This window comes from Betta splendens, chromosome 22, assembly GCF_900634795.4.
Source record: "Betta splendens chromosome 22, fBetSpl5.4, whole genome shotgun sequence".
Classification (NCBI taxonomy): domain Eukaryota; kingdom Metazoa; phylum Chordata; class Actinopteri; order Anabantiformes; family Osphronemidae; genus Betta; species Betta splendens.
The window spans coordinates 315,974-338,370 of NC_040900.2; the positions used below are offsets into that span (position 1 = coordinate 315,974).

The 22,397-nt window shown below is 44.3% G+C and overlaps 3 protein-coding genes across 7 annotated transcripts; all 3 read right to left on the bottom strand.

Moving 5' to 3' along the window:
- Positions 1–701: 701 nt before the first annotated feature.
- Positions 702–5,963, bottom strand: psma3 (proteasome 20S subunit alpha 3). 2 transcript variants are annotated; one of them, XM_029138678.3, is made up of 12 exons: positions 5,591–5,762; positions 5,384–5,483; positions 5,193–5,275; positions 4,897–5,020; positions 4,309–4,410; positions 4,001–4,074; positions 3,678–3,750; positions 3,305–3,370; positions 2,095–2,141; positions 1,381–1,448; positions 1,056–1,120; positions 702–882 (listed from the first exon to the last, which is right to left on the bottom strand). In XM_029138678.3, the coding sequence occupies exons 1-12, from the start codon at positions 5,614–5,616 to the stop codon at positions 838–840; spliced, it is 873 nt and encodes a 290-aa protein (XP_028994511.1). In that variant the 5' UTR covers positions 5,617–5,762; the 3' UTR covers positions 702–837. The 2 variants fall into 2 exon arrangements, with proteins under 2 accessions (XP_028994511.1, XP_028994512.1); XM_029138679.3 differs by lacking the exons at positions 5,384–5,483; positions 5,591–5,762 and adding an exon at positions 5,808–5,963.
- Positions 5,964–6,369: 406 nt separating this feature from the next.
- On the bottom strand, positions 6,370–16,846 carry snx6 (sorting nexin 6). 3 transcript variants are annotated; one of them, XM_029138677.3, is made up of 14 exons: positions 16,741–16,846; positions 16,535–16,585; positions 10,876–10,980; positions 10,665–10,775; positions 10,318–10,439; positions 10,115–10,238; positions 9,585–9,695; positions 9,408–9,513; positions 9,155–9,230; positions 8,899–8,938; positions 8,627–8,713; positions 8,386–8,545; positions 7,926–8,011; positions 6,370–7,658 (listed from the first exon to the last, which is right to left on the bottom strand). In XM_029138677.3, exons 1-14 carry the CDS (start codon positions 16,744–16,746, stop codon positions 7,605–7,607), a joined length of 1,239 nt encoding a protein of 412 aa, XP_028994510.1. In that variant the 5' UTR covers positions 16,747–16,846; the 3' UTR covers positions 6,370–7,604. The 3 variants fall into 3 exon arrangements, with proteins under 3 accessions (XP_028994510.1, XP_028994508.1, XP_028994509.1); XM_029138675.3 differs by lacking the exon at positions 16,741–16,846 and having other exon boundaries at positions 16,535–16,725; XM_029138676.3 differs by lacking the exon at positions 16,741–16,846 and having other exon boundaries at positions 9,600–9,695; positions 16,535–16,724.
- Positions 16,847–18,331: 1,485 nt separating this feature from the next.
- On the bottom strand, positions 18,332–21,397 carry cfl2 (cofilin 2 (muscle)). Of its 2 annotated transcripts, none has more exons than XM_029138694.3 (4): positions 21,169–21,397; positions 19,889–20,196; positions 19,571–19,647; positions 18,332–19,251 (listed from the first exon to the last, which is right to left on the bottom strand). In XM_029138694.3, the coding sequence occupies exons 1-4, from the start codon at positions 21,169–21,171 to the stop codon at positions 19,139–19,141; spliced, it is 501 nt and encodes a 166-aa protein (XP_028994527.1). In that variant the 5' UTR covers positions 21,172–21,397; the 3' UTR covers positions 18,332–19,138. The 2 variants fall into 2 exon arrangements, with proteins under 2 accessions (XP_028994527.1, XP_028994529.1); XM_029138696.3 differs by lacking the exon at positions 21,169–21,397 and adding an exon at positions 20,277–20,361.
- Between the last annotated feature and the right edge of the window lie 1,000 nt (positions 21,398–22,397).

Genomic DNA, 22,397 nt, shown 5'->3' on the forward strand with positions numbered 1-22,397 from the left:
TCATAAAGCTTCCGTTCAGGTTTTTAAATAATATATTGTACGGATTCGCCACACCGCCTTACTATGCGGACGCTAAAGAAGCCAAATAAGTCCATTAATAAAGTTTAATTTTATATGCGTCACTTATCACATGACCCCACCGTCAACAGCTATTGTGTTGGTTATTATGAGTGGCCATGTTTGTCCTCTCACGCAGACAACTCAGCCCATACGTCGTGAAGCTACAGCGGACGTTCTCTAAAACGCAGCTCGGCGGTGCGGTTTCAACGTTGAACGTCACATCCTTGCTTTTGTTGACTGCACAGCAAACTGCTTAGCTGCGTCGGCCTGGTCGGAACCTACGCTTAGCAGCAGAGATGAACCGGACAGTCCGATCGGGAATCCGACACTAAACGTGGACCTAAGCAGAATCACACGGACTAGAGGCAGGTTTCTATGCAAACTGCGTGAGGGTTTGTGTCGCCGTTTGTAAAGTGGGCGGGAACGTCGACGACCTTACGTAACAGAAAAACATCGATGGAGTTACATCCATATATGTCACTTCCGGTGTGGGAATGCGCACAACAAATGCAGAGGAACTGCTGAGTGTCTGTCAGAGGGAACGTGAAGCTGTGGTGCTGCTCTGATCCTACACAATAATCACATGCTACTAGAAGAACAGCAGCTCAATTCAAGGAGGAGCCAACAGGCAAAGCAAACAATAGGTTTCATCAGCTCGTTTTATTTTCAAAGCTGAAATTCAAACCAAAGCAACATGAAGGCTTTTAGACTATAAAACATAAAAAAGGCTCAGACTTGTGTCTGTCAGCAGAGATGAAAGCGAGTGTTGGGCTGGGTTCACATGTTGTCTTCGTCAGAATCATCCTCCTCCTCCAGAGAATCCTGGAAGATGAACATCGGAATGAGTAGAGTGAAATATTGACTTTGAAACCTCAACAATGGAACGGGTGTAGAGGACATGACATTAAAAGGTTGTGCGAGCTTCCTGCATGCGGTTTGTGCTCTGTGTCTGACGTGAAATGTCACTGCAGGTAAGTCCAGGTGTGTCCACTCACCTTAGCATATTTCTCTGCTTCCTCTCGGACGTCTTTAGGTACCAGCTCATGTCGTCCATCTGTGACTGAAGGAGACAGGGAGAAAGTCAGCTGCTGTTATGGCAACCAATGCACCAACAGACATTTGACTATTAGAAGGATTTCACAAGCAAAGTGTGGACCTTTACTGTAACATTCATTCAGCAGCTCACACTACACTGCCTGTAGTGTCAGTCAGACACTTCTCTATCAGCTCTTCATCACCAACATCATCATCATCATAAGCAGGTAAATACTAACTAGTGTACAAAAGCAGACCCACGTCAGATCAACACTATATTCTTACTTTCTCCAACCCAGCTAAGCTCCAACTCAAAGGCTTTGTCCTTCACCTCGTCGTGAACAATGTAAATTCTGGAGAAACAAGAAACAGAGGACGACTCATCAGAGAAGGGCCAGAGAAGCAGACGTTTTGCTCCGTCTGAAGGAAGTTGTCTGAGATGACTGAAGGTGGTGCGTTGCAGAGCGTGTGTGTTTAATTCACACACTGCCCCCTTCCTGTTTTCACATCAGCTTCTGAAAATTCATGCTGACAAAAGAGGAAGGGAGCTCAAGACCAATATATGAACTAAACCAGAAAAAATAATCTTTTATTAACTGCTGCTGCTACAACTACTTTTAGACCTTAAAGTACATTCAAGTATGTAAACATTAAAAAATTAAATGGAAAACATTAAAAAAATCCACACTCAGGTTTTAGTAGCTGTAACTATTTACGTTTTAAAATGTGAAAATTTCCTGAAAACATCCAAAATCTAGTCCTTGGTAATATGACCAACCCAGTTTCTCAAAGATAATCAAACCTTCCATTAGTCTGACTGGGATCATCCTTAACTTCGACATCCTAACAAATAAAGCTTTTTGATTTGCAAAAATTCAGAATTAAAAGATTCTGAATTTAATGTTTATTACAGATTCCTTCAGTCTAGTTAGACTGAGGGCATCTGTGAAGCTATGTGTGAAGTTAGAAACAATTCTCAACTTGTTGGTTCTGACTTACATTTTGGCGACTTCTTTGACAAGTTCTCTGCAGGTCATCTCTTTCATCTGCATCAGACAAACAGTTTAACGGTCAGTCCTGAATCTGGGCGACTTACAGACACCATCATCAGCACTGAACACAGTCAAAGCACCAGGGGCCTCATGTAAAAAGACTTGCGTAGATTTCCTACTAAATTTGGCGTAAGTTCAAATCCAAAAAACTGTATAGATATTTCAACGTCCCCAAGTACGGATCTATGTATGTTTCCTTCGTACTTACCAATTCACATTGGTGAGCAGACTCCTCCCGTGACACCCCTCCATATGAATATGTTAATTCATTTAAATACGGTCTGCGCAGCACACCGAGCGGGACCATGGGCAGGTGTTAATGCTGCAGGTTCCGCACAGGAGCGGAAATAAAAATTAACGTGGTCTGACACGAAGGTGGACGTGAAGCGAAGTTTACCACCAAAACAGGCAGAAGTGAAGGAGAAGACACTGTCCAGCTACTAATATGAATTCTCGACATTAAACCACCGACTAATGCTAAAGACAGGCTGTACTTTGGTTGCGCACAGGTTCTTTATGCAACAGGAAAATATATTGAGGCCGTTAAATTATTTACTGACCAAGAAGCCACCGATCTGGTACCAGCTTCAAATCTGATACAATGAATGGATCATCGTTAAACCAGCACCGCGCTACAATGTACTGTAGCTGCATTTGGATCGCCCTGTGGCTGGAACCCTGTGGTCAACAGCTGGATGTGCGCTAGCTGCACGGGTTCTCGCTGCATCGCCGTCCAGGAACGGCACCTCTGCCAGATTCTAAAAGAGAGAGAGCTACCGCAGATCTGCGCCCGTTTCTACGTTATGTAGTTTTTGATACTTCAGACCCTAGGCGTAGATTTGTGCTTACACCGTGTTTTTGTGCGCAAGTACCACTCGTTTTAGAGGTCCCCGCTTCTGTTCTGGTTTCCTTGGGCTTGGCTCCCCAGTGCTTTGGTTATACCCATCAGGATGTACAGACGCATTTCCACAGAACCAAAGAATAGCATGTTTAATGTACTTTGATGATCAGTCAGTATGTAAACAGCCTCTGGCTCTCAAATGCAAACAATCATTCACCAGGAAACAAAACAGAGACTGAACTCCACAGCTTTTCACTGATCCACATGCTTCTCATGTTCCTACAAGTTAAACCAACAAAGTCAGGTATAAACTCACCTGCAGCTTTTCAATCTCTGTCTTTGCAGCTTGCTTTGCTTTTCCGATGGCACACCCCCAGTAGCCCTACACACACACACACACACACACACACACACACACACACACACACACACACACACACACACACACACACACACACACACACACACACACACACACACACACACACACACACACACACACACACACACACACACACACACACACACACACACGTTTAACTGGGACTCAGACTGTTTGAACCAACACATATTTGTTGCTTGTACAGGAGTGAGTGGAAGTGAAATGATTTCTCTTCGATTCCACCCACACCTGCACACGTGGCCCAGTTCATGCCGTCTCCAGAGAAGACACTGACTTTGCGACTCACATATGAGATGCCAGACGGATCGACCATGTAAAGCTGTGGTCCGTCATCTTTGTCGTACGAGCCCAGGATGAAACTGCAGGGAACAACAACATAGTGAATTATCCTTGGACACTGGTGCTGGTTCAAACTTTGACACAAGCAGTGCATATAAACTCCAGGACCTACGATACCGACGCTCTGTGTGGTCAGATGAGTTTTGCTCAGGCATTGGTCAGACAGCCAAGAACAAGGGAAAGAGCTCAGTCTAGTAAGTGAAACCTTTCTGACTCTCATCATCTATCCCCAACTGTTGACTCTTTCAACATATCACGTTTCCTACTGACCTGCAACCAAACGGCCTGACAGCGCTGTACAGAGTGTAGGCGTGGACATACATGGCCACTCGGTCGGACAGGTGCTGCAATGACAGGACACACGGTTAGCTTAGCTTAACAACAAGGACAGCAGGAAGAAGAGGGCTGCCATTCTGTTGCACCTTTAAATGATCCATGTGGGTAAAGGCAGCAGGAGGTTAGTTACATGCTGCTGATGTAGCCCAAGCACTTGTGCGATGAAGCTTACATGACATGTTCCCATCATCATTAAAGCTGATCTGTTCTGACCAGAACCTGATGTGAGACATGCTACTTACTTTTAGGGGAATGTCATGTCCATAGTTTGATCGGAAATTAGAGGCCTCCTCTCTGGCAACTTCGGCAAGTGAGCGAGCATCAGCCAACAAACCAGCTACAGCCTAGAGAGGAAAACTTCATTAACTCTGAATCAATGCAACTAAAGCCACAGTCATTGTGAATAAATGGGCTTTTGTAAGTCAAAAACCAGTTTGCAGCACTGTACTCATTTTAAGAACATGTCACCTCCAACCAACCAACATATCCTTCGAAGCTGCAGCAAATGAACCTGAAGTCTGAATAAAGTCAATTTAATAGTCTTACTTTTAAAGGTTATAAACCAAGATACTAATATGCTGAACAGCTTAAATGTACCAGTTATCTTCACATTGCCTAATATATTGATGAACTGTGTTTAGTCACTGTAAGTAGTAACCTATTGGGTCTGGCAATGACATGGAAATGAAAGCTGAATTATGCACATTAATGTGGCTGGCAAAAAAGCAGATGGTTATATGCCACAGCAGCTCCTCCACGAGTGTGATGTCCACTCATCTAAAATGTGTTGTTTTATACAAACGCAAGAGTGCGTCTCTGTGAGTAGTTACCATGCCAACGTGTCTGTCGATGTTGAAGATGCGTTTGTTCGAGCCCTCCTCGTACAGCTTGGACATAACAAGTTTCTCCACCCCAAACACCACACCATCCTTACAGCGGATACCAATCGCTGTGCTGAACACACACCAGAAAATCTAACGTCACTAAAGCTTAGAACAACTGTTTCAGTTAGGATCACGACATACAGAGGGAAAATAAACTTAACATACTCTGAAATGAAGTCAAAGTGTTTGTAATCAGTTTGGTGAAGAATCGGGTGAAGCTGATGTTTGGATCAGAGACTAACCTGCTGTTCTCCACAGCCTTCATCGCATATTCCACCTGAAACACTCTGCCATCTGGAGAGAAGGTGGAGGCCGACAGGTCATACTGCAGGACACAGACAGAACAGGTTAACGGGGTGACGTCACACACCTGGACACGCTCCAAGCCTGAACTGATGAAGAAGTCATTTATCATTGGTTTGGATTCACTTACACCTCGCGTCGAAGACAAACGATGGCTTCTTCTACTAAACCGCAGAGAAGCCGCAGAGGAGCAGACTTTGCAGAAACGACACACTGATCTTGTGAAGGGACTAAAATTACGCACAGAAGCTAACGTTTAGAGATGTTTCTGCTCAAGCTGAAGTATTTACTTTAAAGTCTGAAACCGCCTAATGGTGCTGGGTATGTACTTTATTACCACGCTTCAGTCAGAATCAAGCCCATCGACTTTCGTTTTGTCTCGCTAACAGTGGCTGGGCCGGGCTGTGACTCAGCAGGCTAAGCTAGCTACAGTCGACAGAGGTTTCCAGCATAAAGGCGGGTGGTTCGTCTCCACCCGCAGATAATCTGCCACCACAAAAACAAACAGTGATGTTAATATGAACTCCAGCTTAGAGAAACACACAAACACTCACCCCGGTGCCGATAGAGCTCATTTTGTCTCACCGCGAATCCTGGAAACAATTCTCAGCCCGCGGTTCCTGCGCGTCATAGACCGGCTTCCGCTCAATGCATTCACAATAAAAGCACAGCGTGGCCCTCATCTGAAACGCTACTTCAGAATAAGAGTACTATCACAGTACCTCCGAATAAAAGGTACTAGCACAGTACGTGAGACTACTCGTGTCTTAACTCCAGTTTGTTTGTGTGGCTGCATTACCAACAGCTTCTTGTGATGTGACTACACACGTCACAGCTCCAGTTTTCATTACAGAATGTTTGAAAGCAACCCAATTATAAACAGTCTAGAGGAGCGTGTCTGACAATCACTGGATGACTGCACTAAAACCTTGGAGCTCAGTTTGGAACCAAGGCCAAATTCATCTGCTGCTGGAGACAGGACATTTCAGTTTTTCATTCTAATAGAGTTATAGGACAAAACACTGGACTCCACCGTCCAGCCTCAAGTCATTTAAATGCATTTTACTGGACTGAAGATGTTGAGCCTCCTGTGCATTAATGTGTTCACACAGACGGTTTAAGAAAAGTGTCCGTAGGTTTTATTCAGTGTCAGTATGACCCAGGTGGATTACAGACCTGCTCAATATGTGAATTTATAATCACATGGATTTTTATTCTTCTTAACATTTTATTTCTGTTTCATCACTTCTCCATCTTGAATCAGTTGTGGAAGCTTTGGTCACATAAGTGAAAAAACATTCATTTACAGTGAACTTTAAAAAAATAATGGGAACAAAACACTTTTTCATTCTGTCATTACTTCTCTTCACAATAAATCAAATGGCGCCACTGATCGATGTTAAGGCAAATAGACTGAAGCTCCACCATCACCTGGAATGACCACTAAATAAGAAAGTCAGAGAAAGTAAAAGAAGCTATGATTAATGATGATGAGGTGATTAGCATTCATTAGTTAACTAATGCAAACATGTACAAGGCGTTTTCTCATTTAGTGACATTACACTTTAATAAGAACGAGAGAGCTGGACTCCAAACGCCATCACAGATCAACAGCACAGGAAGTTCACCAACACAATTAAACAACCCTTCGCAGGTACACCACCAAAAGAAGACAACACAGTCACACAGAGGTGAAGCAGCAACAAAAGAGAGCTGACACGAAGATGAAACCTCATGTTATCGAGTAGTTTTGTCCCGTTGCGAGTTTGAATCGTTTTGTTCTGACCATAATTACACACATTTATTATAACCTTTAACGTTCAACTTTATCAAGTGATGAACATCCTGTCACAGCTACTAAATGGACCAAGTGTGGTTTCTAATAATGTGTAGGAAAAAGTTACGAGGGTTTGTTAATTGCAATGACAGATCTCCGGTTGTCTTAAGTTCATTTATTGTCTCAAAAATTAGGACTCAAAAGACAAAACTGATTCGATAAGATGGAGGCTCCTTCAAAAGGAACGTGCAACCATCAGAGGGCAAAGTTTTAAGGTCCTAATAGCTGCACTGGTTCTACTGGACCAGAAGAGCTACTACAGGTGTCACAGTTCTGGTGCTGGACCAGTATACCAGTAGAGGTGCTGCTGCAGAGAGGTGAGGATGGAGAGTTTAGAGGATAATTAGTGATGAAGGCTTCCTGTCATTGTTAACACTTCATTCTGTCTATCTGCTGGTCCAGAATGTTGGTCATTTGTCTGTCCAAGCTCCACCCACAACAGGTGTGTCCAAATGATGGCAGGCGGGACCAAACCAGGAGGCGTGTCCAGCCAGGTGTGGGTAGTGTCATAGAGTTAAGTGTTTCCTTTAAGGATGCCCAGACAGCTCTGCAGCAGCTGGAGGTTCCCCTGCAGATGAAATAATGATAATGCTGCTGATAATAATAATAATAATAATAATAATAATAATAATAATAATAATAATAATAATAATAATAATAATAATAATAATAATAATAATAATAATAATAGACAAATTACACATAGATGTGACATGTAATATCAGTAAAGCCATGTTAATGTAGGAGCTGCCCAAAAAAAGCTTTGTCCTAGGAGACTCTGGTCCAGTATAACAGTTAAACGTGGACCTGTTCAACCTTTTCATCCAAAGGTTACCTTTGAGTGTTTCAGCTCCAGTTCTGCCAGCTCCACCAGGTTCTTCCTGAAAGCAGCCACTCGTCTCGTCTTGAAGTCTATGAGTTCTGTTAAAAAAAAAGACCAAAGCTACAAAGCTGTGAGGGCAAAACTATACAGAGAAGAGCTCTTCATGAGCTACAGTGACTGCACCAGTGCAGCACATAAAGTAACACACTCATGAAGCCAAGTCTCAGTGGGTGGAAACAACTAAGTAGTAGCCCTAGAATCTCTGGGTCTTCGGTCTAGAATCCGTGTTTACATCTGCATGCTTTGTTCTGAATCTTGTTGAAATTCACTCAGTATAAATACAACCTAACCAGAACTGTAGTCCAGCACCATTTTATCAGAATGTTACTGTCCCATCCCATCTGAAACAGGCAAACTATGAAATGGGCAACAGTGACAAAGACAACTAGGACCAGTAGAGATAAGGGCCGACCTTGCTTGGCAGACTCTGAGATTTTCTCGAACTTGTGGCAGCAGAGCTGCTGGCTTGTCTCTGCTTGCAGGACGTCTCTGTTCTTGGCCCGAGCCTTATCCAGGGCCTTGTTAGCGTTCTCGTAGTCCACCAGAGCTCGGCTCCTCCGGTACAGCAGGTCCTGTAGCAGGTCACATCAGCACATACTTCAATCGGTGCTGCTACCATTTGCTGAGCAAAAAAAATTAAACGAGCAGCAGACCTTTGCAGCCTGGGACTCTCTCAGGTAATATTTCAGGAGGTCAGCGAGCTTCAGGTCTTCATCTGCTGCAACTCGAGCTTCAATTTTCTGAATCAGAATCATCAAAAGGGAAGTGTCACAGGTCCATTTCTATTTTGCAGTTCTGGACAGTTACTAGTTTAAGACACAGGTTTTCCTACATGTCTGGAATTGTTACTACTGAGAGTACTTCACCCTTTTAAGAGGTCAAGTAGTTTAGTTCTAGTGCATTTAAAAGGCAAACACACACGTACCCTTGTTTTTTCAAACAGCTCCGACACCTTCAAGAAGAACCTAAAACAGCAAAATGGAGAGCTGCTGAAATCATGACCATCACTGGAATCAATATACAAAAGATTCCTATTTCCTTGTAATTGTGACACAAATTAATTGTGACACTGTGGGACTATTAAACATTTTCTTATCTATCCACTTTTATCCTAATGAAACAATGTGTCAGCCATCGCCTGCATCCAGGGAGCAAGCCAGCGTCTGAGCACTTGTTCGTACTTGCAGAGGTCTGTGGAGTCCTGCGTCCCTAACGTATAGAGGGAGGCAGCAATTCTGTTGATGTCATCTGCAGCATCTGAACACACACACACACACACACACACACACACACACACACACACACCCACACACACACCCACACACACACACACACACACACACACACACACACACACACACACACACACACACATTAGACATAGCTGTGGATCTAATGAGTGTGGTTCTCACAGAAACTGGACATGATCCTTACTTTTGTGTGAGCGGATCATTCTGTCAGATTTGGCTGAAGCGTCTTTCACCCTATTGTGATATTCTAACAGAAACGTTTTCTCATGCTCAAAGAAATCATCCACGTCCTGAAGCACAGAAAGAGAAGCATCAGTTGGACCCGTCGCAGACAAAACAACATTAAACTCAGGTCTCAAACCTTTGTGTTGGTCACCTTGACTCCGGCCACCAGGACGCCATCAGCCGACTTTACTACATTCTTAAAGAAATCCTCCAGCTTCTCCTTCTTGTTCTTCCCTCGTACGCTCAGCTATCAGCAAGAGGGGTCAAAGGTCAATAACAGCCTGTACAGTATATATCATCATTTTATTTAAGCTACAAATATAAAAAAATATTACAATTACACAAAAAACAAAGAAATGATCCAAAGAAAATATGACTTAGAAATAAAGGCAATATTGGACTGAGCAGAGTTCAGCCTGTCAGCCTGATCGGTTGTTAATACATAAAGTCACTGCGTGGGTGGTAAACACTATGAACAGAGGCACATACTGCCTTCATACCAAACTCAGTTTGTTGAGGTGCAGCCACGAAGAATCAACATGTTGTTTGACCTGCTACAGGATTTAACTCACTAATGTTCCCAGTGTGTTAATACTGATCTCTATGACACATGATAATTTGGACTTGAATAGGGTCCAGTTTCTGAGTTTGTGGAGCGGTACTCACGTCTTGGTTGTACTCCAAAAAGACGTGGAAGTTGAGGTCTTTCCTGAGAACAGGATGAGCTGCCACACGACACAGGAAGACCTCATGCATAGCGACAGTCTTCTTAAAGATGGCCAGGTACTCTCTGATTGAATACACAATGTTCAGCCAGCTCCAGTCACTCTCAGCTAAAAAACAATAAATGATGAACATCTGTTACTCACGCCTCCAGCTCCTGCTTCATCTTGGTGAACTCCTCCTTAGTCATGGATCCCTCTCCCTCTCCCAGCTTCTGCAGCTTCTCTCTGGATGCATCGAAGTCTGGTCTGGGAGGCGCAGGTGGGATCTGGACATCAACAGAGATGCAACACTCAACAAAGTCCAACAATAATTACTAACAAATTATGGTTTTGAGTTAGGACTCATCCGTAAGGAACGATAGTCAGAAAAAGGCTTTATAGAAGGATCAGTTAGAGGTTAGGATTTGTATTCACAGCTTCTCTAAAACATTTTGTTTATGCTGAAAACAATCAATTTAAATAGTAAGGAAAGCATGGATGACGCTTCTTACGATGTATCCTGCGTACTCTTCATTTTCCACAAATGAGTCGTGCAGCCAGATGAACTCTTCATGCTGCCGGACCACAGAAAACTCATTCTGCTTAAAGTTGGGGAGTGTGCTCTGTGAGGAGGAATCCAGTGAAGAATCACATCCCACAGTCATGTTAGTTTATCATCAGACCACCAATGTGTCTGCACACCTGCAGCTGGAAGATTCTCACCTTAGTGTGGACGGTGAACTTGACCTTGTCTCTCTCACTCAGGGCGTCAGAGATGTCAACTTGCAGCGTGGCATCTGTCTGCAGATCCACATTTACTGCCCGTGGCTGCAAAGGACAGAGACCACATATCCCATAATGCAGCACAGCATGAGGTCAGCAAACACAGCCGAATAACACAACCCAGTAATATCTGGCCGCTTCATGTGACACACAGCTGATTAATGACACGAACACATAACGGCAGAATATCAGAGAGAAACACCACATTTGAGGAGGAGTAAACAGTTCGTTTAAACTTTGCTCCACGTGTAGAAAAAATAAAACAAACTCTCATTTGAGTTACTTTCACTAACTGAATTTAACACGTTTTATCACACGAGCCACATATAACTACAATTACACAGTAACATGTAGAACTGTCCGTGAGTCCAATGTAATAGGGTGTACTGTGACGCATCTGAACTACAGTGGACGTACCGCGGTGAAGTTAGTTTGACGTTGGACATTCAACAGACATTCGACCGAAAGTACCTCCAGACAAGCGGTCCGTGTTTGAACAAGCGATCCGCATTTCGCGTTCGCTACGCGGACACAGAACGAGAACGCTCGGTACACGAAGACGTTGACTTAGGGACCGTCGATAAAATATTTGAATTTTCAAGAAATTAATAATTCAATAGCGTCCAAACCATATGACCTACTGGTCCAAAACCTGCTCCAATCTATGTGTCCACATGTCCTTCACAGGGCAAAACCATTTATATGAGGAAATAGTCATGTTGCATATTTTTCTATAATATGTTTGTGTAAATATTACTGTAATTTTTCAATACCGTCCACACCATATGACCTACTGGTTCAAAACCTGCTCCAAACTGTGTGTCATCTACATACTCTTCACAGGGCACAACCATTTCTTTGAGAAAATAGTTATGTTGCGTATTTTTCTATAATATTTAGTATAAATATTACTGTAAATTTTCAATACCGTCCAACCATATGACCTACTGGTTCAAAACCTTCTCTGAAATGTTCATCTACATCCCTTCACAGGGCACAACCTTTTTTGAGGAAATTCATGTTGCATATTTCTATAATATTTTTGTAAATATTACTGTAATTTTTCAATACCGTCCACACCATATGACCTACTGGTTCAAAACCTGCTCCAAATGTTTCTACATCCCTTCACAGGGCACAACCATTTATATGAGGAAAAAGCCATATTGCATATTTTTCCATAATATTTTAGTATAAATATAACTGTAATTTTTCAATACCATCCACACCATATGACCTACTGGTTCAAAACCTTCTCTAAAATGCTCGTTTACATCTCCTTCACAGGACACAACCATTTTTGAAAAAATAGTTATGTTGCATATTTTTCTATAATATTTTAGTATAATATTACTGTAATTTTTCAATACCGTCACACCATATGACCTACTGGTTCAAAACCTTCTCTGAAATTCATCTACATCTCCTTCACAGGGCACAACCATTTTATGAGGAAATAGTCATGTTGCATATTTTTCTATAATATTTTAGTATAAATATTACTGTAATTTTTCAATACCGTCCACACCATATGACCTACTGGTTCAAAACCTTCTCTGAAATGTTCATCTACATCTCCTTCACAGGGCACAACCATTTATATGAGGAAATAGTCATGTTGCATATTTTTCTATAATATTTTAGTATAAATATTACTGTAATATTTCAATACCATCCACAGCATATGACCTACTGGTTCAAAACCCGCTCCAAACTGTGTGTCTACATCTCCTTGTTGGGGCACAACCATATTTGTTGTTTTAACACTAAAATATTATTGAAAATAAGCAACATGACTATGTAATCTAGCCACAGGGATTGCAAGCCAGTGACCTTTGATCCTGTCCCAAGCCTGGATCAAAGGTGTTGCATTAAGAAGGGCATCCGGCTTGCCAATAACAACTATGTAAATCGTCTATAAGAATTTCATACTGGATCGGGTTAACAACGACAACCGATGCTGTTAACCTAAAGGTTGCTGGTGGAAATTGGACTACTGTTAATCAAAAGAAGGAGTGCAGACAGAAGGGTTGTGGACAGAGAGAAGAGGAAAGGCAGGAGCATAGATCTGAGAATAGAGACTCTTAACGTTGGTGCAATGACAGGGAAAGTGGGAGTGGTGTTCCAACCATGGTGTGTATAGGAAGAGAAACGAGAAACGGATAGGTGATCCTGAGGGGAGGTTGTGAACAATGTTCTAGAGGTGAAGTGACAGAGTGATGAGCCTAAGCTAGAAATAAGGGATGATGGTAAACGTAGTCAGTGGGTATGCCTCCACAAGTGGCTGTGAGTTGGATGAGAAGGAGAGATTCTGGAGGTAGATGAGGTCATAGAGAGTGTACCCAGAGAGAGAGGGTATGGTTGGAGCAGACTTCATAGGCATGTTGGTGAGGCGAACAGAGGTGATGAGGAGAGATGGGCAGGTTTGGTGTAAAGAAAAGGAATCTAGAAGGACAGATGGTGGACTTTGCTAAGAGGATGGAAATGGCTGTAGTCAACACTTACTTCCGGAATAGAGGGGAACACAGAGTGACGCACAAGAGTGGAGGGAAGAGCATGCAGGTAGACTACATCCTATGTAGACAAGGTCATTTGAGAGAGGTTAGTGACTGCAAAGTGGTGGGGAGAAGTGTAGCCAGACAGCACCGCATGGTGGTGAGTAAGATGACAGAAAATAAGACCAAGTGGTGAAAGCTAAAGAATGAAGAAACCTGTGAATTAAGGCAGAAGTTGAGACAGGCTCTGGGTGGAAGACCTCCCAGGTGACTGGGAAACTACAGCAGAGGTTATCAGGGAAACAGGTAGGAAAGTGCTTGGTATGTCATCTGGATGGAGGAAAGATAAAGACACTTGGTGGTGGAATGAGGAAGTACAGGACTGCATCCAGAGGAAGAGGTTGGATAAAAGGAAAGGGGATGTAGAAAGAACAGAGGAAAGTAGACAGGACAACAAATGAAGCTCCGAGTAGAGTTAAGAGGTGGCAAAGGCCAAACAGAAAGCTTACTATGAGCTGTATGACAGGTTAGATACAAAGGAAGAAGAGAAGGACTTGTACAGACTAGCCAGACAGAGAGGTAGAGATGGGAAGGATGTGCAACAGATAAGGGTGATCAAAGACAGTGATGGAAAGGTGCTAACAACCCAGGAGAGTGTGCAGAGAAGCTAAACGGAGGATTCTAGGGAGCTGATGAATGAGGAGAATGACAGGGAAAGAATGGAGGAAGATGTGGATGTTGTGGGGCAGGAAATAACAGAAACAGATGAGGTGAGCAAAGCTATGAGAATGATGAAGAGTGAAAAGGATGTTGGTCCTGACGACGTACCTGTAGAGGTGTGAAAGTGTCCAGAAGAGACAGTGGTGGAGTTTCCAACCAGTTTGTTTGGGAGAAGATGCCTGAAGAATGGAAGAGAAGTTTTCTGGTGTCGAGTATGGTTTCATGCCCCGTAAGAGCACCACTGATGCCATGAGGTAAAGAAGGTGCAGGGGTTCACGTACTTGGGGTCAACAGTTCAGTGTGATGGGGAGTGTTGAAAAGAGGTTAGAGCAAGACTCAAAAGAAAGGTTTTCAAGACAGTGGTGAAACCAGCTCTGTTCTGTGGTTTGAAAATGATAGCAGTGAGAAAGAGACAAGAGGCAGAGATAGAGATAGAGGTAGCGGAGATGAAAATGCTGAGCTTAGGAGTGACAAGATTTGACAGAATCAGGAACAAGCTCATCAGAGGGACAGCTTACGTTGCAGAAGAATCCAGTCTGAGATGGTGAGTTGTAGACACACATTTTGGAGCAGGTCTTGGACCAGTAGGTCACATGGTTTGGGCAGTATTGAAATATTACAGTAATATTTATACTAAAATATTATAGAAAAATATGAAAGATGATTTGATCCTCGTAAAAAAGGTTGTGCCCTGTGAAGGAGATGTAGACACATAGTTTGGAGCAGGTTTTGAACCAATAGGTCATATGGTGTGGACGGTATTGAAATATTACAGTAATATTTATACTAAAATATTATAGAAAAATACGCAACATAACTATTTTCTCAAAAAAATGGTTGTGCCCTGTGAAGGGGATGTAGCTGAACATTTCAGAGAAGGTTTTGAACCAATAGGTCATATGCTGTGGATGGTATTGAATAATTACAGTAATATTTACACAAAAATATTATAGAAAAATATGCAACATGACAATTTCCTCAGAAAAAAGGTTGTGCCCTGTGAAGAGGATGTAGATGAATATTTCAGAGAAGGTTTTGAACCAGTAGGATATATGGTGTGGACAGTATTGAAAAATTACAGTAATATTTATACTAAAATATTATAGAAAAATATGAAAAATGATTTTATCCTCATAAAAAAGGTTGTGCCCTGTGAAGGGGATGTAGATGAACATTTCAGAGGAGGTTTTAAACCAATAGGTCATATGGTGTGGACGGTATTGAAAAATTACAGTAATATTTATACTAAAATATCATAGAAAAATATGAAAGATGGTTTGATCCTCATAAAAAAGGTTGTGCCCTGTGAAGGGGATGTAGATGAACATTTCAGAGGAGGTTTTAAACCAATAGATCATATGGGTTGGACGGTATTGAAAATTTACAGTAATATTTATACTAAATATTATAGAAAAATATGAAAGATGATTTGATCCTCATAAAAAAGGTTGTGCCCTGTGAAGGAGATGTAAACACACAGTTTGGAGCAAGTTTTGATCCAGTAGGTCATATAGTGTGGATGGTATTGAAAAATTACAGTAATATTTACACAAAAATATTATAGAAAAATATGCAACATGACTATTTCCTCATATAAATGGTTGTGCCCTGTGAAGGACATGTGGACACATAGATTGGAGCAGGTTTTGGACCAGTAGGTCATATGGTTTGGACGCTATTGAATTATTAATTTCTAGAAAATTCAAATATTTTATCGACGGTCCCTAAGTCAACGTCTTCGTGTACCGAGCGTTCTCGTTCTGTGTCCGCGTAGCGAACACGAAATGCGGATCGCTTGTTCAAACACGGACCGCTTGTCTGGAGGTACTTTCGGTCGAATGTCTGTTGAATGTCCAACGTCAAACTAACTTCACCGCGGTAGTGGACGTTGATGTTTTCCAGACTGCAGTTCAACTGGAGGTTTAATGCTTTGGTTCTTCCGTGACTATGGCAGTGGCTCCTACTTTTATCATATTAGTTCATAAGTTAGCGTTCAGTTCTTTGGAGTGGAGTCAGAGAACTTCGCCTGGTATTAGTGTTGAGGCTATGGTGGCTGACAGTCATGTGTCAGCCCGACGTTTAAGCATATCGTGAATGATGTGCAGCTAGAGTCTGTTAGCCACATGACGCTGACGAACCGCAGCTGCACAGACCTTGTCGCTGTTTGAACCTTTGCTCGGGAAAAGCGGCTTATCCTCGGTTACCGTGCTAACAGCCTGCTAGCAAGGAGCTAACGTTAGCAAAGGCAGCTAACCAGACTGTAAAGCCGAGCACATGCTACAGAGTTGGCTCAGCTGAGCTGACAGCACACAGAGTCAGGCCCAGACATACAGACAGGTAGAGACAGACAGGTCAACAGAGACAGGTGAAGACAGAGCACTCACTCCCCGGTCCTCCTCGGAGAGGAAGTCGGGTCCGTCATCCAGCCCTTCCTGCTGCGGAGATACAGAGAGCATAGAACCGTTATTTCACTTTTACATTCAACCCAACACGGCGACAACAAGCACCGGACAACCAGACCAGGTCACCGAGCCCAGCATCAAAGAGGACAGGAGGGAGAGGACAGAAAAGAGATAAAGCAGAGACCCACCATCATGGCTGCCAACGGGTGGAGACCGGAAGTGTGGTGACGTCACGACGGCAGGAACGTTACAAAGCAGAGAGAATAAATAAAAGAACAAACATTCGTTTATCGAAACATTATTTCAGTATAAGCAAAATATGCAGAAACACACTTTATAAAGTGATGGTGAGTTTATAGCTTCAGCCATAAAAGACTGGAGCCACAAACTAGTGGCCATAATCAAAATGTGTTGCAGGAAAAGAAAAAGATGATATTTGGATTTGGATCCAAATATGATCCGCAATCAGAAACCTGAGCTGCGTTTTCTCAGTGTGACTCTGAAACCATCCATCCTGCTGGACCGCTACCGGTCCAGGTTGAACCCTCCTCTCTGCTAGTGGACAGCTGGGATAGACTCCACCAGGTGTCATTTGAAAAAAGTGAAACAGGAGATGTGAGTCCTCTGAGCTAATTGTGTGAGGACTAACACTATGATCAAATTTAAAATCACTTGTTAGGCAGCAAGCTTGGGGTTGAACTGAACCCTAACCCTGTGACACAAACAGAACCAGGTTTCTCACGGAGGCTGTGACCTACATGTTATATTACACATACACATACACTCTTGTAGTGGCTTCCCGGCTCCTTTGCAGCAGCCTCTTGTATTGTGCTCTTTGTCTGTTGCACTCTGGGCCAGGCTCCTTTTGTGGGCGCCTAAGAGCCCACGCTGGAGCATGTGCAATCCAGAAATAGCAGCATGAGGATCAGATTCTCCAGAGTCCAGTGTGTTCAGCTTCCATGTCTGTTCCTGCTCCTTTATGTTCCACACATAAAGGACATGTGGTCGCAGCTGCTGCAGACCTGAGCCTGAAGACGAGCAGGGAGCAAAAAGCTGCCTTTGGTCTGTGCTGGAGCTCAGTCACATTAGACTCACAGACTGGATGCTGCTGCTTCAGGCCTTTTAAGGTCAGGAATTCACAGCGTTCATTCATTTAGGTCCTGAAAACTCCACCAGTCCTCAGTTGTGGACTGAGATCACAAAGCCTTGTGATGGCTGTACCTTTGCTTTTCAATATTCTGTGTTCCATCTATTTTATTACAGACTGGATCTTCCAGATCAGGGAGTAAAACACTGCATTTTTTGTGACTGGAACCAAGGTTCTACTCCATTTTTTAAGCAGGCTAGTTTTACTTTTTGTTTGATTTCATTCTGCCACTTTGACATTAGAACACAGCTGTCTTTACACCAATGTGCATCCAGATCTTGGTTTCAGCTTCTCCAGGGACACAGGTCATAATACAAATATCTGAATGTCTAGTTTAAGTGTGATGTTTCCACCAGAGAACATCCTGAACGTGTATAACATGTAGCCTGTTAACACATATGCACACACCAGCCCAAGGCCATCATGCTTTGTAAACGGGTTGTACTGAGATCAGGCTGTTTCTATTCTGGTGATTGATGCTTTACTGAGAATTGTCATATATAGACGAGTTCTACTGGAGGTCCTAATGAAGTTGTGCAGAGTCAAAACATAAAGCTTTCACTCAGGTGCTCACGCGGACCTCATGTGGAAGCGCTCTGTGCCTGGTTAAAGCAGAGACGAGGCTGGAGGCATCAGATCTGCCACAGGCTTTTATTTCAAAGTGGCTTCCTGTGATCTCAGAAACAACGATCCACTTTAAGGCTCCAGATGTCGTCATGTTCTTGTTCGTTGCGGGGGTGTCCCTCACTGCTGGGGTCAAATCTTCTTCCGGTAGTGTTTCTTTACAAAATAAAAGTGCACTCTAACTCGGGTGTGACGGTTACATTCAAACTGAAAGTAAGGCGGCGACCAAACAGCTAGAATGACAGTGAATCCAACAGGAATAAAGCTGAGGTAAACAAACGGTGCCGTGACTACGTCACAGAATTTGACATCAGGAATTTTCTGTCTCAATGTGTAGTGTTTCAACAAAACGTGCTGGGTAATGATCTTCTCTTCTGAGTGCATAGTCTAACAATGTGTCTGGCTTGAACATACTGGAAAAGAAACAACACAATAATAAATAAAGTCATATGTAAAAACCTGTGTGCTGCAGGGGTCGCCTCCAACACATACGGCTGCTTCCTTCATATGGACTTTTTGGCAAAACTCCTGGAGTCTGGTAGTGTGTGTGTTTTAGTTTCTGCCAAATGAACAGGGGTTATGTGGCAACAAACTGGGAGGTATTTGTATATCATGATGTAGATGAGATCTCCATGTTGGGGAAAAAGCAAAAGAACAAAAACAAAAGAGAACACAGAGGCCTAAAGATGCTAATTTCTTCAGGACATGGAAACAGACAGAGCAAGCTGCTGGGTGAAGCGGCGGTGTTTGGTGGGGTCAGGGGCTTCGGTCCGATGGCACGGCGGTTGGCTTGGCTCCGCTCGGCCACAATGACATCACAGCGGTTTGCCCTCTAGAGACACCACCACATTCCCACCCAGCTTCTCGGCCAGCGTCCTGCGGTCCTGGATGTCATCCAGCCCGTTCACCTGCCACTCGTGTTTGATACCTGAGGAGACACCGCTGAGGTCATGGAGGGTCAGCAACACATAAGTCTCAGGTGTGAGCCAACATTGTAGCTCAGCCCGATAGTATTAGTACTGAACGGCTACCCAGGCTCCTAAAGGTACATACAGAAAGGTCTGTCCTTGTACCTGGTGTGTGGTTGTGGCCAAACTCTTGCTAACACTATCGATTAGAGTCAGAGTGGGACCCACAGCAGGGCCTGTGTTCCAAAACCTTAGCATGCTCTAAGAGGGACAAGGTGTGCTCAGGTGTCTTGACATTTCAAACTTCCACAGACTGACCTTTGACCCCTGTAAACTAACCTGTGAACTTTTTTTTGATGGCATCTTTAGAGCTGGCGTAAATCATCTTGCTCTTCAGTGGGGCGCTCTCTGGGGCCCTAAGGAACCAAACAACAGTGTCACAACACAGAACCGAGCACTAGGGAAGAACCTAACATCAATTAGGTAACAGACAAAACATTTTAACTGTTGACCATAATACTTGTAACAAGATAATTAAAGCACTTCTGAGTTTAACCAACTCATTCAACGGTTAGTAAAAACAAACTAATCAAAAGTGAAGTGAGTCAAACCACCCTTGGAGGTTCTAGGACTCTGGGCCCTGATCCGATTCCGTACCAGAAGATGAAGACGAGGTCCTCCTTCTTGGACTCCTTGGTCTCATAGGTGGCATCGTACAGGCCGTATCTGCAGTCGTTTAGTGGCAGCAGCTTGACGAAGGCGGCGTAGGGGTCGTCCACCGTCTCTCCGATGTCGCCCACCAGGATCTGTTTCCCCTCCTCTACGATGATCTTCTTCCTGTCGTCGCTCAGACAGAACAGAACCCCCTTCTTCCTCTTTTTAGCTTCGTCCTGGGTCGATGACTTCCTCACCTTCATGTCGTTAAACACCTTGATGACCTCATCGTTCACGGTCACACCTGATGCCTGCAGACAACAAACACACAACGGGCCCAACTGAGTTTGAGCAAGACGAGAACCAAAGATGGGATCTTGACTGGACCCACAGGAAACTCAGCAAGTGTCTGGTTCCAGCTTCTTCCTCACAGTGAAACGGTAAGAAATCACCGGTTTTCCAGTTCCCATTCTGTAGGTTTAAATAAATCGAAGCTTCCTCCCTCAGAGTCTCATTATTATAATGTTTAAAACAAAACAGCAAAAATACTCAAAATCTGAGGTTTCTGAGTCTACAGCTTTGTGATGATGCTACCAGTGGGACCGTGACTACAGTTAAGTGGAAGGGTTAGTACAGTTAATTGGTACCGTTAGTACAGTTAGGTGGTACCACTACTACGAGGGCCGGTACTGTCTGCGGCTCTGGGCACCGCTGATCCGTGTGCGGGTCTTCAAACCGCAGAGTCGCTGTCTCTGAATCCGGTCCAACTAAATCCAACACTACGAACCGGTTCCTTCTCCGCTCACGGTGTGGTTGGGTTCAGGAGCCCAGCTGGTCTGGATTGGTTCTGTTTGTCCCGGTTAGGGACTACAGCACGAGCACAACAGGACCAAAGCCGGAATAAGATGGCCGCCTCGGGCCAAACGGCCTGGGGGCATGCTCGGTCCAGCTCGGACATCTTACATGGTACCGCTCACGAACTCTCATAGCAGAACCAGAAAACATTCCGTTGACAGCACCACTACACACGCCCCGCTAGAACGACGTGTGTAAGTGTGTGTGCGTGTGTGTGTATGCGTGTGTGTGTATGACGTGGACACCGATTAACGGTCCGCAGCTCAGTAGCTAGCAGCTAGCTACAGGGAGCGGCAGCCATGCTAGCTAACGCCGCGCTGCGGAGCCGCAGAGCCGTCTAACGGTGACCCACACAACGCGGACAGCACATGGACCCGATTCCTTAAAGCCCCACCGAACCCTGGGGACGGGCCGAGGCCGGTTCTTACCATGTTGTTACGGAGTTTTTCTACGTTGCTTCGCCGACTGAGCGGGGCTTCTCGGGGGTGAAAGGTAACGGGGAATGTGGCCGCCGACGGGAGGGGGAGGGGAGGTGTGGCCACACGGGATCAGACCGGACCCAGACCGGACCCGGACCGGACCTGTCCACGAGAACTGACTCAGGAATGTCTGAGCTTGACAGAAGACCCATTAAAAACAGCAACAAAGTCCAGCTACTTTGACCCGGTGAACAGGTGTAGCGGGGCCCGGAAGGTCAAGGGTCAAATCAAATTAAATCAAATCAAATCAAAGAAACTTCATTTATCACCAGGGGCAATTTAAAGCAGGTCACGTGAGCAGCATGTCAGTTGAATGACAACCATTAAGAAAATTGTATATTAATAAAATTAAATAATAAATTAATAGTAAATGTCAGTCACAGATATGTGGCAGGCCCATGTTAAGGACGTTCTATGACTCTGTGGTCGCCCCTGTCATCCACTACATTGTGGTCTGCTGGAGAGCAGGCAGGAAAAGACTGAAGAAGCTGGTGAGGAAGTCCGGCCTGTCCTGGAATGTCCATCAGTCTGTCCACCAGCTCTGTCCTAGGATGTCCACTGGTCTCTCCACCGGCCTGTCCTGGAATGTCCACCGGTCTGTCCACCGAACTGTTCACCGGACTGTCCACCAGTCTGTCCTGGAATGTTCACCGGTCTGTCCACTGGTCTCTCCACCGGTCTGTCCACTGGTCTCTCCACCGGTCTGTCCACTGGACTGTCCACCGGACGGTTCACCAGTCTGTCCATCGGCCTGTCCTGGAATGTCCACCAGTCTGTCCACCAGTCTGTCCTGGAATGTCCACCAGTCTGTCCTGGGATGTCCACCAGTCTGTCCACCAGTCTGTCCTGGGATGTCCACCAGCCTGTCCACCAGTCTGTCCTGGGATGTCCACCAGTCTGTCCACCAGTCTGTCCTGGGATGTCCACCGGTCTGTACACCGGACTGTCCACCTGTCTGTCCAGGACTCTGTGGAGGAGGTGGGTGAGAGCCAAGCTGACATTCATCATGGACAGTTCCTCTCACCCACTGCACCAGACTATGGGAGCTCTGAGCTCCTTCAGTGGCAGACTGATCCATTCAGTGCAGGAAAGAGCGCTGCCACAGGTCCTTCATCCCCATCGCTGTCAGACTGTACAGTGTGGAGGTCTGACAGGATCAAATCTCTATTCTTGTTGGT

Excerpts from the sequence above, each read along its gene's own strand:
- snx6 (XM_029138675.3), bottom strand. The coding sequence starts at position 16,606 with ATGCTCTCTGTATCTCCGCAGCAGGAAGGGCTGGATGACGGACCCGAC. Across the intron at positions 8,012-8,385 it reads CTCAGAGTCTGCCAAGCAAG|AACTCATAGACTTCAAGACG; the intron begins GTCGGCCCTTAT and ends TTTTTTTAACAG. Across the intron at positions 7,659-7,925 it reads TGGAGCTGAAACACTCAAAG|GGGAACCTCCAGCTGCTGCA; the intron begins GTAACCTTTGGA and ends TTTCATCTGCAG.
- cfl2 (XM_029138694.3), bottom strand. Across the intron at positions 19,648-19,888 it reads GACCTCGTCTTCATCTTCTG|GGCCCCAGAGAGCGCCCCAC; the intron begins GTACGGAATCGG and ends TTGGTTCCTTAG. Across the intron at positions 19,252-19,570 it reads CATCAAAAAAAAGTTCACAG|GTATCAAACACGAGTGGCAG; the intron begins GTTAGTTTACAG and ends GTGTCTCCTCAG.
- psma3 (XM_029138678.3), bottom strand. The coding sequence starts at position 5,616 with ATGGGCTTGATTCTGACTGAAGCGTG. Across the intron at positions 5,484-5,590 it reads TTGATTCTGACTGAAGCGTG|TCCCTTCACAAGATCAGTGT; the intron begins GTAATAAAGTAC and ends GCGTAATTTTAG. Across the intron at positions 4,411-4,896 it reads TCGACAGACACGTTGGCATG|GCTGTAGCTGGTTTGTTGGC; the intron begins GTAACTACTCAC and ends TTTCCTCTCTAG.